At 31.9% G+C, this 18,133-nt stretch overlaps 2 protein-coding genes across 4 annotated transcripts; both read right to left on the bottom strand.

Annotated features, from left to right (window-relative positions):
* Positions 1-1,592: 1,592 nt before the first annotated feature.
* On the bottom strand, positions 1,593-4,441 carry LOC100243404 (pentatricopeptide repeat-containing protein At1g74630). Its single transcript, XM_002282048.4, has one exon. The coding sequence runs from the start codon at positions 4,382-4,384 to the stop codon at positions 2,453-2,455; it is 1,932 nt and encodes a 643-aa protein (XP_002282084.1). The 5' UTR covers positions 4,385-4,441; the 3' UTR covers positions 1,593-2,452.
* Positions 4,442-14,607: 10,166 nt separating this feature from the next.
* LOC100854112 (uncharacterized) lies at positions 14,608-16,192 on the bottom strand. 3 transcript variants are annotated; one of them, XR_009464633.1, is made up of 3 exons: positions 15,612-16,183; positions 15,120-15,230; positions 14,608-15,049 (listed from the first exon to the last, which is right to left on the bottom strand). XR_009464633.1 is itself a non-coding variant. In XM_059734163.1 (3 exons), the coding sequence occupies exons 1-3, from the start codon at positions 15,980-15,982 to the stop codon at positions 14,937-14,939; spliced, it is 429 nt and encodes a 142-aa protein (XP_059590146.1). In that variant the 5' UTR covers positions 15,983-16,192; the 3' UTR covers positions 14,608-14,936. The 3 variants fall into 3 exon arrangements, 2 of the variants coding, with proteins under 2 accessions (XP_059590146.1, XP_059590145.1); XM_059734163.1 differs by having other exon boundaries at positions 14,608-15,037; positions 15,766-16,192; XM_059734162.1 differs by having other exon boundaries at positions 15,766-16,184.
* Positions 16,193-18,133: the final 1,941 nt, after the last annotated feature.

Raw genomic sequence — 18,133 nt, 5'->3', positions numbered from 1 at the left:
GAAAGTCAATGTTTACTAATTATTACATGCAATTTGCGACATTGACAAACATAAATGCATAGTCAATCACACAATTCGAGACTCTTGCTCAATAGCCAGTTAATGGCACCATTCAATGGATTTTGTTTGGTATGATTGCTCAATCCGCGTAGAAATGATGGTGTTGACCCTCTTGCTAAGGCTTGATTTCCACCCTGATGACAACCACCATCATAGAAAAGGCATGAAGGCATCATCAACGCTATGACAACGGTGTCATCTGCTCTATAAAAGCCCCATGAAAAGCATGAAAAAGGTACGCATGTGCAGAGCCATTCGAAAGAATTAGATCCGTCCTATTTCTTTTTTTACTTAAGTTTCGTAGAGGCGTATCCGAACCATCTGTTCGAACATCCTTTTATGTAGGGAAAAAACTCGTTTGACTCCAGAGAAGCTAAACGGACTTTGTTTGATTGACACTACACCAACAACTTATATTTTATCATACATGTCCAACGATTTAGATTTGAAATTTTATAAGTACCATTATAATATCTTAGCATTTTCTTTACCATTTTAGAGTAAGGATTATGCCATTTGGAGCCAAAATGATCCTCATGACCAAAATATTATTCTATGTAGGTTAATTCCCAAACTTTATTATTAATTAGCCCTCTTGATGCCACTTAGGAGTCATGTAATTATTTTTAAAGACCTATGATTTTGTATTAAAGTTGCATTATGAAAATACGAATTTTCATCTTTGCACAAGTCGCATGTAAAAGATGTAACTTAAATTCTAATTTTGTATTGAAACCCTATTTTTAAAATTAATAGGTGGTTTTCGAAATGTAGTTTCAACTTAAGTTTAAAAAAAAAAAAATATAACTCTTAAGCGGTGTCAAGAGAACTAATTTGTTTAGGTAGGATAAATTTTTCGTCATTTTATCATTGGGATTCTCTTGTTAGACTTTTCTTCCTCTTAGAATACATTTAGTAATGATTCAAAAAAGTATTGGAAAGACTTGAAACACTTCTTAAAATCACTCAAAGGCATAGTTAGAGTGCGTTTAATAGTGATTCTAGAAAATGTTTCTAACTTCTATAACACTTAGAAATTTTTATCCTTTAAGTATTAAAAATGCTAGAAATATTTCATATAATAATTGTCAAAGGCGCTCTTAATTTCTTCAAGGCATCAAGTGTCTTGTCATTCTCCAAATGCAAAGCCTGTCTGCCCGGGAAGCACCTAAATCACGAAGGATATCACAACAAACGCTTGCAGACAAATGAATCTAGAGACCACAGACCAAAACATACTCACCTTCTACCAAAACAAAGGGCATGAAATGTCTTTTACTTTCTGTTTTCAGTTCTTCAAAGTTGAATCCTCTTGGAGCCATGGATTCCTTTCCAAATACATGCTTAAAATGCTTAGAAGTACATGCTCCAATCACATTGAGGCGAGGAAGGGTGCTTGTTTCTTTTTGTGCTATCCAATTATCATGCCAAAGAAATAATGTTTTTAAGTCATTGAAAACCGATCAACTCCAGACTTTGAAGAAAATCCCTGCACAAGTTACCGTACTATTTCAAAAGAATAAGAGAGCATGTTCAAGAGAATCATTTAAATAACCCAGAACCATCCTTCCATCTAATACATTCAGTCAAGTACAAGATGTGCTGTTCAAGGTTTTCTTGGCTATCCAAATTGCAATGGTCATAAATATAATCCCATATATCTTTTGGCCCTGCCAATTACAAGATAGACATACATTTTCCTTACCATGCAGTACAAATTAATCTAGATGGCTGAAAAATGAGTGATAATGGCAATTATAACTTCATAGAGGTTTTAGGCCTTTTGGCTCAAGATTTTTAGAAGATGGATTCACATCTTCCTTACCCATGGTGTAGACATTCATACAGAAGGTTGGGTAAAAACAGCCCAAAACTCCACAGCTGTTCATCATGTTGCCACTGTTCTAGCCTCCTTTTTCTTCTGCATCATCGATTCAGTTGCCATTCACACGTGAGAGCTTTTACCATTTTTTGATAAGTTGTTAATCACAATTTTCTAGTAGTTTTCACATGAAAAAAATGCCATCTTTACAGGAATGGAGCCATCTTCTATTTCTCACCCCAAACCACAGTATGTTAATCTCAGAAATTAAATTCCTCACAGTATGATAATCCAAGAAAACCATTGAAGTCTTCTTGATTTCCCCAATCACCATGAAACTAAATTCCTTGCATATGATGGTCCAAGAAAATCATTGAAGTTTTCTTGATTTTCCCAATCACCATGAACATATTAGCTTTTCTCTTTGGCAAAATTGCTTCAAATGTTTTTTTTAATGATTTGATTAATTGCAACAGTTCTCAAGATCTTTTCCTATTCTGAAAAACTGATTCAGTTGCTTTACTCAGCACAAGAGAACTCTACCACTCTAATAACTTCATCAATCACCACTCACCAGTAATCTCTGCAGGAGCAAGACCCAGTTTTAAAGGAGTGAAACCGACTTCTATCCCTCACCACAATCTCCAATCCATACACCTTAGATATCAGTTTCATGACAGTATGACAGTCCCTGCAAACCCTCAAGTTCTTCACTATTCTTATGATACTTCCCTTGCACAATCTTGCTATCCCAAAAGCAACAGCAAGCTTCTCACTGTGCCTAGAAACTGAATCTTCTTTTTCTTCGTCTTCTATGTCATGTAAAACACTCCCAACCTCTGGAATGTAACACCCTTCAACCCTAAGCTTCAACATTATTTCTTTTAGCTTCTCATAAGCCTCTTCTGTAATACTATTCTGTACTTCACCTGCCACAAAACTATACATGATTTTGTCAACTTCAATCATGCTCCAACCAGGGGTTTTATTCATCCTCTGATCAGTCATTGATCTTCTCACAGCAGCAACATCCTTCCATTTCCCTGCAACTGCATATATATTTGACAACAGAACATGGTCACCAGAGTTGTTGGGATCAAGCTCAGAAAGCCTTTCCTTTACACGCTCTGCCAATTTAACATTTCCATGAATGCTGCAAGCCCCAAGAAGTGTCCTCCAAATAATGGCAGTTGGCAAAACAGGCATATGGATTATGAATTCATAAGCCTTATCTAGCTGACCAGCACGACCATACAGATCAACCATACAACCATAATGCTCAATGGCTGGTTCTATATTATATATGTCCTTCATTTTATAAAAATACTCATACCCTTTTTCAATCAATCCAGCATGACTACAAGCATATAGAATGGAAATGAAGGCAATCCCGTCAGGCCTTATCCCAGATTCCTCCATCTCATGGAAAAGTTGTATTGCTTCTTCACCGTATCCATGCATCGCAAGCCCTGCTATCATTGAAGTCCATGAAACAATACTTCTTTTCTCTGGCATTCTCTCAAAAACCAATCGAGCCATGCCCACATTTCCGCATTTAGAATATGTATCCAAGAGTGCATTATTCACAGAAACCATCCAAAGAAAACCAGATTTCTCTATAAACCCATGTAGGATCTTCCCAAACTCGATTGCGCCAGCATCTGCACATGCAGAAAGGGCCCCTGTCAAGCTCACCTCATTGGGTCGCATTCCCACCTGCTGCAACTCCCTGAAAAAACCAAAAGCCTCATAAAAAAAACCATTATGAGCAAACCCAACAATCATAGTACTCCACGAGACATCATCCTTCACGGGCATCTCCAAGAACAATTTCCTCGCAAGCTCAAGCTCACCAGCTTTGGTGTACCCAGCAAGCATGACATTCCACGAGGTCAAGTTCCTAAAAGGCATTCTATTAAACATCATATCTGCACCCTTCACATCTCCGCACCTAAAACACGCAGTAACCACCGCATTCCAAGCAACAACATTTGGTTCAAACATTTCCTCAAACACCTTCTTCGCAAAAGCGACAAATCCGCATTCCGAGTACATACTTACAAGAGTGGTCCCAACAAAGAGATGGGTATCGAGTCCATGCACAATAGCTTGACAATGCAACTGAATCCCAGATTCCAGAGACCGATAACTCGCAGCCGCTTTGAGAAGGAAAGCAAACGAAAAACTATCAAGCGGCGCTGTCAATCGGCGACGCATTTCAACGAATGTAATGAGGGAGTTTTGTGGAGTATCAGACTCGGCGAGACCTCGGATGAGGGTATTGTGCATGAAAACATCTGGATTGGGAAAATGAAGGAAAAGGCGGCGAGCATAGTCGAGCGCATCCGGGACGGAGACGGCGGAATGGAGGAGGAGTTTTCCAGCGATGATGGGATCGGTGTCGAGGCCGGTCTTGCATACATAGGCGTGGACTTGCTTGAGGTTCTTGAGGCTCCTACAGTTTGTCAACAAAGAACTGCAGAGATGTTGGGTATGGTTCATTATCAGGAGCCAATCCAGCCTTCAAAGCTCCCTCCATTTTTTGAACTTCATATTTGGAAGTAGCCGTTCTTAAAGAAAGTAATTATTAAAATAAATAAAATCTTAGCTTTAAGGTTTATTTGGTAATTGTATAGAAATTACTAATTAGAATATAAAATATTTTTTTAAAATTTTAAAAATATGAAGACAATAAATAAAATCTTAGCTTTAAGGTTTATTTGGTAATTGTATAGAAATCAGAATATAAAATATTTTTTTTTTAATTTTAAAAATATAAGAAAGTCTTTTCATGTCTTTGAAAATCCTTTTAGTCACGCTTTATTTCCCAATCACATATCTTACCTTTCTTTTCTCATGTATGAGATGTATTCAATTTTGAGTCAGGTGTGTTTTTAACACTAATACTATATTCTTTAGAATAAGCACATAGAGAGATTGGAGGATATTAAATATGAAATATGATGAATCCAAGAAAGGTTGTTCAAGTACAAAATTAAAACAACAACATGAACCTTATCCATTGCATAGAACCCATTACAGTCATGAGATGAGAACTATGAAAAACTGTACAATTGACTTTAAACTTATATAGTTTGGAATAGAATTTGATTTAGACATCCTTACCACTCTTGTATCTTAATTTTGAGAGAACAAGAAAAGGAGAATGGTGGAGTAATTAGCATTAGGTTATTTGGCAAAAGAGATTTTAGATCTCTAATGTAATATACTTCTATAGGATTTTTAAGGCTTATTTGGCAATTGTAATTTTGTTTGGATTTAAAATAGAAAACAAATATTTTACTAAGAATGCAAATATTTTAAAAAAAAATCATTTCACAAAGAATTATTTTTTATAGCAAATTAAAATATTTTATTTTATTTATATTTATAAAATGTCCTATGAAAAATATTTTAAGTTTTAAAAAAAAAATAAAAACTACTTATTATTTTTTTTTTTTTTTTGAGATTTTCAATTCCTTATGATCTCAAATCATGCTTGTATTTGAATTCCTAAACTTTTGTTCTTAAAATAAATTTGAGAACTCTTTGTGAGAGTATTTTTAAATTATTGAAGTATTAAAGTCTGTTAGGTTGAATGATTAATTTTTTTTTTTAAATGGAAAATTGTTTTTCAATATTCGTAAAATTATTTGGTCCGTACTTCTCTTTTTTAGTTTTTAAAAACAAAGTGAAATAAAAAAAAAGTTTTTAGAGGAGTAAAAGTTGTTTTTATTTGTTTTTAAAAACAAAACAAAAACATAGAGGAATTTTAAAAAATAAAACTGAACATGATATATTTTTATTTTTTCTTCATATAGAAAATCTTTAAATATAATAATTAGTTAAATTACATAAATTTTTATGAATTTATTTTAACTTAATAAAAAAAATCATTAATAAACCGAATAAATTAGTACTAGCAAAATAATGAAACTCAATAACATTAGAAATTTATAGACCAAAATTCATTTTGAATGTCTTGACTATATTATTCTTTGCATATGATTATATTTTTGCAAATTTTTTTCATTAGGAAAATAAAATCCAAGTTAAGTGAGTTGGATTCAATAACGAGTTTAATCATTTTTAAAAATAATTTAAAACTCAAATAATAATCCAATTAACAAAAAAAAAAAAAATGTATGGACAAAAATTGACTTAGAATGACTTGCTTTTCTTATGTATAGAATTATATTTTTATGATTTTTTTTTCATTAGACAAATAAAATTCAAATTAAACAAGATTTAATGCATTAGACTCATTAACAGTCCAATAATGCTTAAAAATAATTTAAAAGTTAAATAGTGAACCCATCGTAAATAAAAATTGGTTTATAATAATTTTATTATTTTTCTTTGCACATAATTATATTTTTATTAATTTTATCATGGAAGAAATGAACTTCAAATCAAGCCACATTTGTATTGAATTTATTCATGGATTTACAATTTTTTAAGCATAAGTTAAAACTTTAAAAATAGGTTTAATCGCTATAAAAACAATAAATGAAAACCAATATCTTATGAGTTATAAATTTACTGTTTCTATACAACTATATTTTTTGAATTTTCTGTAAATATATTTCAAATTAAGTAAGATCTTTTAATTTTTAAGAATCATTTGAAATTCAAAAAACCAATCTAATTAATTACATTTTAAATCAAACCATTTGCAAATATCGTGTTCCTAATTAAGAACTAAATGTATATATATAATAAAAAAAATTGATTCATTTATATGTTAAAAAAGTTAAACTTTATTTTTTATTAGTTATATACATATAATGAAAAATTTGACTGTAGTCTACAGTCAAATTTTATTGATTATTCATTTTAAATAATAAAAAATCAATTATATTTTTTGCAAAGATGTTAATATACATTTTTTTTAAACATATACTATAAAAAGTAATTTTTGATTTTATTATGATATTACTATTCATGTTTTACTAAAACATATATATATATATATAAAAGACTTGAATTAAATTTACAATTTTTTTAAAAAAAATCAAAATAAAAAATTTATTTTTAAAAACAACTTATCTAAATACATTTTTTATTTTTAAAAAGCAACATGTCAAACACTTTTATTTTTATAAAATTCTAATTTTTTTAACTTATAAATAATTTTTAAAAACAATTATTAGAAAACATGGCCAAGACTTATTTTTTTGAGAAATTATTTTTAAAAGCTTTACTTGATAGATAAAATGTTTATTAAGGTGAGAAATGCAACAACTATCATAAATTATATAACCCTACAAATTATTATTAATGGATATAATCTTAATTGCAAGACAATATAATTATTATTCATATTAATTCATTTTTAACTATATTAGTTTTCACCATATAATTTCGATTATAATAATGTAAAAAATAAAAAATAAAAAATCATTTCAATTTTTGAAAATGTAGTTTAAGCAAATTATGACTTGCTAGGAAGTCTCTTCATGTAATTGGAAATCCTTCTTGTTCACAATTTATTTACGGATCACGTTTCTTACCTTTACCTTGTTTTTAATGAATCATACAACGTGTGGCTGCCATGTGGTTTAGTATCCAAGGCTGATGAACCTCCGAGATGAAAGGTTAGTTTTTACTTTGGCATTGTGTAAGCTTCTCAATGCCGGAACTTAATGGATATGGACGACATTGACCTAACCTACTCGAGCATTTCCATTAGTGTGTGCTGAGCTCCTATCTCCTCTGTGCTTCTTCTAGACTTCTACAACATATTTTTATTTTTCTATGTTGGTTGCAGTCCACTACTTATCACATAAAAAAAACCACAGAAATAATATTCACTCTGTTGATATTTGCATAGTATATGGTGCTCCAAATGCCTAATTAGTTTTACATGCTGTAAAAGAACTATGAGATTTTCGGAGTTGGGGATTTTTGGAGTTGGCACTTAAAGCATTATGAACCAGGAAATGAGCAAGTGCGGTATATTTTATTAGAGTTTGGTGATCTGAATTCAATTTGATCTGATCCAAAAAGCTCATTGTGATATATGTGGTGAAACTATAATTATGAGATTTTTGGGATGTTTATGACCCGGTCCCGTAGCCCATCACTAATCCTGTTGAGTGAATTTTTTTTTTTTTTTTTACTTCAAACAATTAATGGTTTGTGTACAAAATTATGATGAGAAGTTTGCTTTCAAATATGAATGAAAGTATTTGTTTATGCCATTTTACTATCTAATTTTAGATATCCTTGCATGGGGTTTTGACGTATCTACAAACTTTTCTTGGATGTCGTGAAGCACATTGTCCTGAATTGAAGTTTTCCCAGTGTTACATTACTGTCAATTCGTTTTTTCTTGTGAAGCACTAGTGGATTGAGAGGATTGAGATGACTCTGGCATTGTGGCACTCATCTTGTAGGTAAATCTTTCCCGATTTGAAAGGAGGGTTTGTTCATGACTCAGTGTTGGGCATTGTGGTGCCTTTCTCCATCTTAATAGGAGTGATATAGTAGATTTTGTTTGCATCTAGGCCCTGCTTGGTTTTATCAGTTTCTTATATATATGTGACTCGATGCAGTGGGTGTGCATTTCCAGAGGCAGACACCCTGGAAGGAGTTGAGAAGGTGGCAGTGGGAAAGAACTTCAATAGGAGATTGTTCATGTGATCATTCAAGAGAGGTTTGGCCATTTGATTATGCGGCTTATTTTGGTTTAAATTAAGCTGAGGTACTTTGCCCGCTTCCAGTTGAGGTTGAAGCCTTCATCATAATGTTGTACTGATCAATTGGTCCTATTGTGTGGTACCAACATCAGTCTGATCATATGCAGTGACATCTTTGTGTACAAGTCCGGAAAGAGGTGCAGCTTCTTCAAGGAGAAAATAAAACTATAACCATGAATGGTTTAGTAAAGAAGCTTTTTGGTTGAGATTGAAGTCCTAGTTTATAATGTTAGATTAATTTTTGTAATTAATCTATAATTTGGGCCACACATGTAAATAATTAAAATGTGTGTGCTATCATTTAATTAAGCCTAAATATAGTGATCTAATTAATAATTGATTAATTGGCTTAAGGGTATAATTGTCATGAGATTATTGTGTAGATACCATTAGACAATTATTATTTCTATGAGGGGTAGAAATATAATTGTGATAAAATTAAAACTGCCGTAGCGGTTTATAAATAGGGTTATGGTCCCCATTCTACGACTACGCATTCCAATTTTTGAAAATCCTCTTAGAGAGAAATTGACTCAGAATCTAGTGGCTAGAATTGGAAGACCATCTCAAAGGGTTTTCTTCCTATAAGGTTTCTCCTTCAATGGATTCAGGTATGCTTCCGCTATTATTTTTCTACTCATTTTTTTAATCAGGAGATTCCAGTATATAAGAAATTAGGGTATTCACCTTGTTAAATATTTCAGTATATATGAAATTAGGGTATTCACCTTGTTAAATATTCCAGTATATATGAAATTAGGGTATTCATCTTGATTGATTTTAACAAGTGGTATCAGAGCCTACTCCTTGATTAATTCTTTGAGTTATTATTTTAATATATATATATATATATATATATATATATGTCAATGGATTAAGATTTATGAAATATTGAGTTGATAATTTTTTTTTATTACTATTATTATTATTATTATTATTATTATTATTATTATTATTATTATTATTATTATTATTTAATAGCATTTTATGATATTAATATTTAAGTTATTGATCTAGCATTTTAAATAGGCTAATTAAAGCGGAAAATCACCAAAGTGACATCTTTCGTGTAGATTAGTCTGTTCGGGGTGTTAGATATTTGTGTGTATGTGATTCATGCGGGTATTGACTGGCCCAAAGGAAAGTTAATATTTGGTCAAATTGCATACATACCTGTGGTGATAAATATGTGATGATTATAAAGGTAACTTAATGTGAATAATAAATCAATCCAAAGATAGATTTATTATTTGACATAACTTATCATCAATGTTTGATCACTACAACAAGAGTACCACTTACAGTTAATATTACTGTCCAAAGACTTGATATTAATGTTGTGCTAGGTATCTTGAAATGTCATAATTTGCTTTTAAATTTAAAGATTATGTGTTTAATTGCTTATTTTATGTGAGCATGATGGTTTATTTGATTCATTTTATTTTGTTCTCGATTCAGCTTTTATATCAACTACTTCTATATCTGCCAACATCAATAATGTCCCTATGTTAAATGGGACTAATTTTAAGGACTGGAAAGAGAATATGATGATTCTCTTAGGCTGCATGGATATAGACTTAGCCTTGAGAATGCCCAAACCCGATGAACTCAATGAGGAAAGTACTCAAGAGCATGAGGTTTATTGGGGTAAGTGGGAACGTTCAAATAGGCTAAGTCTTATGATCATGAAGCGCGGCATTCCAGAAGCTTTCAGGAGTGCAGTAACCGATGAGGTTACTAATGCCAGTGACTTCCTTGCTGAAATTCAGAAAAGTTTTGCCAAAAACGATAAGGCTGAAACGAGCACGCTTTTAGCAAGCTTGATTTCAATGAAGTATAAAGGCAAGGGTAATGTTCGGGAGTACATCATGGAGATGTCTCATCTTGCTTCAAAACTTAAGGCTTTGAAACTCGAGTTATCTGATGATTTACTCGTGCATTTGGTTCTCATCTCTCTTCCTGCACAATTTAATCAATTCAAGGTCAGTTATAACTGTCAAAAGGATAAATGGACTCTTAATGAACTCATTTCATTCTGTGTGCAAGAGGAAGAGAGATTGAAGCAAGACAAGACCGAAAGTGCTCATCTGGCTAGCACTTCCAAGGATAAGGGCAAACGAAAGAATAAGGATAATAAGGTTGCTGCTTCTAATGGTCCAGAACAAAAGAAACAGAAAGTTGAGGTAACATGTTTCTTCTGTAATAAGCCTGGACATACTAAGAAGGAATGTACCAAGTATGCTGCTTGGCGTGTTAAGAAAGGGTTGCCTGAGTTACCGAAAACCAAGTGATGCTGAAAGATGCATCTATGTCGGAGACGGTCAGTTGGTAGAAGTAGAGGCAATAGGGCACTTTAGATTATTGTTGAAATTTGATTATTTTTTGGATTTAATAGATACTTTTGTTATACCGTCTTTCAGACGAAATTTAATTTCAGTTTCTATTTTGGACAAATCAGGTTATTGTTGTTCATTTGGAAACAATAGATTTACATTATCTATTAATTCAAATGCTGTAGGAACCGGTTTACTTAATGTTTATGATAATCTATATTTGTTGGAAACTGTTCCGTCCTATAATGAAACCTTGCATGTGGAATCACGAGGTACAAAACGTAAATTGAATAAAGATAATTCGGCCTCATTGTGGCACAAACGCCTAGGTCATATCACTACAAGAAAAAGAGTCATTGTTGACATATATTATCTTTACTTAAAGTAGTATATGTCAATATTTTTTATTTAAATGGACAACTATGACATATAAAACTTAGTTAAAAGAAATAATGACATATATGAATTCCAGTTATTATTCCATGACTTATAACGATGCAACCTTGACAGAGAATTTATAAGTCAATATAAAATTAATATATTTGTATGTCAAGGTAGCTAAATAAAGGCAATAATGACATATATGGAATTTGCTAAAATTTTCTTTAATTTATAGTAATACAATCTTGATAGAAAAATTATAAGTCAATATATATAGTTAAAATATTCGTATGTCAAGGTTGGTAAAAGCTATCTTGACAAATAATTTATAAGTCAATGTAATTTCATTTATAAATCTATTAAGGCTATATTAGTAAATATTGAAAATCTCACTTCTCATTTTTTTTTTCTTTTAATTCTATCTAGACCCATTCCCATCTAGAAGCAACTTGAAAGAAAATCCTAAGAGGCCACCATTAAAAATTTTGTGAAAAGTTAAAATATTTTTCATGAAAATTTATTGGATTAGATATTTATTCTCTTTGCAAATATATGTCCTTTATAGGGTTTAAATTTTTGTTTTTTTTTTTGTTTTTTTTTGTTTTTTTGCATTTTTTATGACATTTATTAAATGATGTAACATGACTTCCTTTTATTTGGTTTATTATTGCAACCATAATAATTATGAAAAAATTCATTATAGTATTTTAGGAAAATTTGGAACTTAAAAAAAAGTGGTCCTTAATTATTTTAGGAAACTATGGTACTGTTTAGAAGTACCATTATATAATTCATTTGGACAACAAGAGAAGACATAAAAATTGTATATCAAATTTCATTAATTATAATTTTAAGATAATGAAATTGTTTTATATTTATGCATAAAAGGTTGGAAATAAAATATGTAATATTTTTAATTCTCTCTTATCTAAGTCCTAAGGATGCTTTGATCTCATAATATGATATAGACCACTGGCATGAGGTTGTCCATAATCTAACCTTAAATATGAATGAAAATTTCTTTGATCTTGAGCTCGGGTTGTGCAAGGAATGCTTACTCAAGGTTCAAGAACATTAATCAAAGGAACATGAAATTAAAGCCAAGTGAAAGGCCCATGAAATCTCCGTCTTTGATCTTGCAGCAATTCAGCTGCGCACTCTCTGTTTTTGCTCCTCATGGCATGTTCTGCTGGTACACACCCCATTGGTCCAGTGCCCGTCACAAAAACCCTTCGTGCTCCAAGCTTATATAGCCTTTGCAACCATAAGTTTAGACCATACATATAAGTCACTAAAATATATAACATTAATACATTGTATTTTGTTAGAAAATGGGACAACCCAACGCACAAAATAGTAATAGTGCTTATTTATAAAGTTTACATGCATTGGAAAAGGCTCTAATGTAACAAGTGTCTCTACCTACCAAAACAAGTCTCTTGTGATAGACTATCATATATGCAATACCATAATGCATTTGCCCTCAACTCATCCCCAATTCCTCATTAGATTCAATAGTGAATATTTTATGCAGATTAGGCCAAAATGTAACACATGCTGGGGAGAATTACCATTAGATTTTTTCGGCACTTGGAGATGAGATAGCAAACATAATTGGGAAGAGTAAATTGGCGAGATCTTGTAGAGTTGGGCACCAAGTAGTAGTTGTTGACAAAGTCGTTTCTGCCTAGAGTGATGAGGACGAGTGCTTTAAACAAAAGGAAACAAGACATGTTGGCCACATATTATTAAAGAACACCTGGGAGAAGTGGAATGTACAAGTTGCACCATGTATGGAAGGCTAATAAAAAGTTATTTCTAAATCGTAATTATTTTTTTAGATTTTAAACAAAAGGAAACAATACATGTTGACCACAGATTATTGAAGAACACATGGGAGAAGTGGAATATAAGGATGCAGCACATACCAAAGGCTACTGCCTGAAAATGATGACAGACCAAGCTTGAAAAAGAAAGTGAAGCACAGGGTTGTCTCTGAAGAAATTATTAGTTGGAAAAACGAACTCAAAATCTCGTTAGTAATAGGATATCACCCTTGAGATTGTGGACCAAAAGCGAGATGGATGGACTCTCCCTATGTCCTCATCTTCCCTTTTCCGGTTCAAGGTGGCCACCTCAACGCCATGCTTAAACTCACCCAAATACTGCGTGTTGAGCCTCCAGCTCAAATACCATTGCCACAGTTTTTTTAATCCATACAACTTACAAGAAAAACAGAAGCATTCCAAATTCTAGTAAATGACATGCAAAAAATAAGTAAAGAAAACAACATAAAATCACAAACGCATAAACAAAATGATTCAAATGGTTCACCCAATAAAGCTGTATTGATAGGCAAGGGCAGTGAACAAACTTCACCAATTATATAAAAAAAATTTCCCAACCATAAAAAAAATTATGTCTAATATAATAACTTAATATTATAAATTAAAATAAAATTAATTTTGATAAATCAAATTAATGACTTAAAGCTTAAACATAATTTAACTTAATATTAAGTTTTAACAAATATAGTTTTAATTAAAAAAAAAAGTTTCATTTGAAATGATTTTACTATATCTTGGGTTTTTTTTTTTGGAAATTTTCATTAGGATTGCAATATGAGTAGGCCCAAGCCATCCAATCTAGAGCCCAGGTTGACCTAGAAAAAATTTAAAGAGCCTCGTCATTGTCATTCTACTGTATATCATCCTAATCCTTGACTGACTTAGATTTAGAAAAAGGAATGAGAAAATCAAAACCACACACACAAAAACAAAAGGGAAGAAAGACTATGCATTGAGCGAGTGGGAGGAGATGTATTCTATCGTGGGAAAAGAATCTGAGTCCACGTCTCTCAAAGTCCACTCTCCACAGCGTGGTCTCTGGTGTAAGAAAAGGGAGACGAGGACCAAAGAAAAAGCCAAAGGAAAATTGCAGCTGGGTTTGATGCCAACCCAACAAGTCACGGACTCGGCCCACACCTAATCCCACAGTCCTCACTCCTCACCCCCGAAACGGCTGATTCCACCGCTATTCTCGCCGTCTAACTTCCTTGCAATTTCTACATCCTCTATCATACAAATATGCTCATCTTATAAAAGAAGTATGCACCATACTGTGATATTTCACGTCACATTTTGATGATTATATTCCAAGGGCAATACACATACTACTGCATAAACAAAGGGGCAAATTTCAAGGAACAATTTTTAGTTTCACAACAAACATTTTCTTGACCATACAAAAAATAAGGGGAAATTATTTAAAGCTAAAATGGTACTGGTAGAAGAGAGGAAACAAAGAGATGTAAGCAGGGCAACTCTCTTTTGTTAACATCTCTAACATTATTACAAGCGCTTTTCCAAAAGGCCAATCCCCGCCCCCCACCAACCACTAATCGTACCTAAATCATCATCATTCCTAATGATAACCCTTATAGACTCTCTACTTTTCCCTCCCAGACAACTTTTATTCCTTTCCTTTTTCCAAATTCTCACCCTTGAAATCCTGAAAAACCAAAGAAGAAAAATCTCAGCAATATTTTGCTTTTGATCATTGTCTATCATTTTTTTCCTTTTCCTTTTTTCTATGTGACTTGAGCATTTCATCATAAGATTAGAGGGGCTTCATCAAGTGTCAGTGAGTCCATCCCCGAGGAACATCCATCTCCTGGTGCTTCATTGCAGGAGGCGCCGGCCAGTGCTGCTTCTGCGGTGGATACAGGCTGTTCCTTCGCCCTGGTGCCGCATCTACAGTGATTATCAACAAGATGTTTATTGAAAAAAAAGATCAATTATCAAAGGGAAGTTTGTATAGTACCATGTTGCAGAGAGAAACGGCCACCCAGTGATGGTGATACAACACCCATTTCATCAAAGTTGAGTTTCAGGGCCTGGGCTACTCTGGCTGGTATAAGGGCAGTGGAGCATCCTGATTAAACCACAGGACACAACAATTAGAACAACTCCCAAGTGCCCATTAGAAAAAGGAAAAATGAGAACATGGGAAAGCAAACGGCAAAGATGCAAGAAGAAAATCTGTGAAAAGACCCGGCAAGTGGTCCCAAAAGAACTATTCCGGTTCACATTGTCAGGTTATATCCAAGAAATAAAAAAAATAGAAACCAGAAGATTAATCAGAATCTTTGAAATCAAACCATGCCATGAAAAGAATCAAAATTCAAAGCAAGTTGTGGATATTTAATGCAGTGGAGGTGTATTTTTAAATGAATAGTAACAGATCAGACAGAGAGAGAAGACAATAAGCAGGTTAAGAAAAGGCTCAAACGACCCAAATGGGCGAAAATGGTACCCTGTTTCTTGCGTGAATCTAAAGGGTTGCCGGTTCCACGAGGGAAGAAAACACCGGTGCCACAAGACCCACTTCTGGAATCAGACCCAGGAAGGAAAATGGCCCTCAGACCATAAAGCTTGAAACAAAAACTGTTTTAATTCAATTGATTTACCCCAAAGTCCACAAAAATTAATATCTAAAACAAGAGCTGAACACTTGTTGCATGTCGGATTCCCCACGGTGAGTTCCGATGGAGTTGACAACCGAGTTCTACATGATGAGCTAAAAAAACGTTTGGGTCGAGCCATCCCCTCCACCTCTTCACGAATCATTTGCTGCATATTGAAACTGCTATGGTGTTTAGTTTGAAGGAAAGAAGAAGACGACATCACAGTGAGAGTAGGTGCTGCTGATCTAAATGTGCATGTGTGGAGGGATAAAGAGGGAGAATTAATGGACGGGAAGCATGGATATCATTATGACAAATGGGTTTTTGGCAGCCCAAAGCATGGGCTGTGTCAGAAGAAAGAGGCGTGATGTCTGATGAAGGTGGTAGGGATAGGCTTTTTTTGATTGCCTAAAGAATAGGTTGTTGCAGGGTATGGCATGGTCTGAAGCACTTGTCTTGAGCAACTAAACATAAGCTTTAAAGAGAGAGTGGTATGGCAGATACGTTTTAAGCCATCTGAAATATGAGCAGTAACAAGTAGCAACAAAGCACAATTGATGGGTGAGAGAAATGGGAAGCTAGGCTACTATTGATGGATGGTTGATGCATGGGTTAGTTTAAGGTGTGTTTGGTATGTTTTAAATTAAATGAAATCTAAGTGTAAATATTTCATAAAATCATACAAGTTGCATATTTGTTTTTGATTTAGAAAATTAATTTATTTTATGTTTTGATATGTGAATTTTAATATCATATAAACTTTACTTATGATTCATGATATCTAAAAATAATAACTATTTTGGCATGTTTATTATAAAAAAAAAAAATAACACATTTTGTTTTATATTTTAAGACATGAATTAGATAACCATAATAAACTCAAATTTTAATTTTGTTTTTGGTCCATAAAGTATTAAAAAGAGAATTGCTTTGATATATTAATAAACTAAAATCTTTATTTTGATTTAGGATTCCTGTGATGTTAAAAAAATTAAATTATTTTATCATAAAATAAAGCTTTGAATATATATTTAATAACCTTAATATATTATTTCTCAATTTAATCATTCAATATATTGATTAATACCTCAATTTCTATAATTTATAAGATAAAGTTAACAAAAAAACTTGAATCTTATTAAATCATTCTTAAAAAAGAAAAAAAAAAGAAAAAAAAGAAGAAAAAACTCATTCCAAATCATTATCAAAACCTTATTGTATTTTATATTTTTAAAGAATATGATATCAATTATTATATTATTTTAAAACATGAATTTATTTGTAAGAATTAAGGTTTTAGAATTCTAAACAAACCTAAATATGCTGTAAATCAATAATAATAATATATATAAAAAAAAAACAAAGTCCTAAACTAATAATTAAGGGTCACTACACACAAAATAGGGATCCACTTAGTCTCTCCAAAATATCTAATTGAAAATCCAAAACTAGTGATCAATATAGTCTTAGTGGACCATCAATTAATAAGAGCTAAACACAACTTAAAAAATGACCACTATTGCACACTAAAGCATCAAAGGATGTAGGAGGACAATCTTATATGGAATGTGTCAAGAGAACAAAATACAAGGTTTATAATATTCTAAGAAAAAAAAAAAAACACATTACCATATACATAATCACTTTGTAAAAAATGTTTTCATTAGGATTATAATTGAAATGTTGATATAGAAATTAAATAAGATGTAGAAATTCATTATGTTTCTTATATATTATTGTATTTGGATGCCATATTAAATTATAAATAAGAATTCATTGGAAAACAAATATAAATCTTGTTTAACTAAATATCAAATGAAAACTAGATGAAGCAAAATATAATTTTAAAGTATTGTGTTTTCCTTTATTTGTATTTTATAATTTTTAATTTATTTAATCTTTTCAATTTTTTTTTTTAAAAAAAGGCAAAAAAATTGCTCTTAAAAAGCTCCCTATATTGTTAATGAAAAAACAATTATTTGATAATGTTGTTAATTTCTAAAAATAATATTTAGTTTTTAAAAATGAAACTATATTTTGAATGGTACGGTGGAACTATTACAAAATATTGTTATGATTGACTAAATTTTCTTACCTCATAAAACAAAAGGTTCTCTCTCCAACTATAAAATGTCTGTTTTGAGATTACTTTATTTTATTTTTTTCTTATTTTCTCTCCTTCTAAGCTTTCTTTTTGTTTTATGATTCTCTAATATGTGTTTGTCTTTATATTTATTATAATAATTATAAGAGATGGATGAATGCACCTCCCTATTTCAATTTTAATTTTGGATTATTGGTCAAGTTGTAATACCATTATATATATATATATATATTATTTCAATTCTTCAAAGTACAGTGATCTTTCTCA

The sequence above is a fragment of the Vitis vinifera genome, chromosome 17 (genome assembly GCF_030704535.1).
Source record: "Vitis vinifera cultivar Pinot Noir 40024 chromosome 17, ASM3070453v1".
NCBI lineage: Eukaryota > Viridiplantae > Streptophyta > Magnoliopsida > Vitales > Vitaceae > Vitis > Vitis vinifera.
The sequence above is the reverse complement of the archived record's forward strand: the minus strand, read 5'-3'. Positions and strand labels throughout refer to the sequence as shown.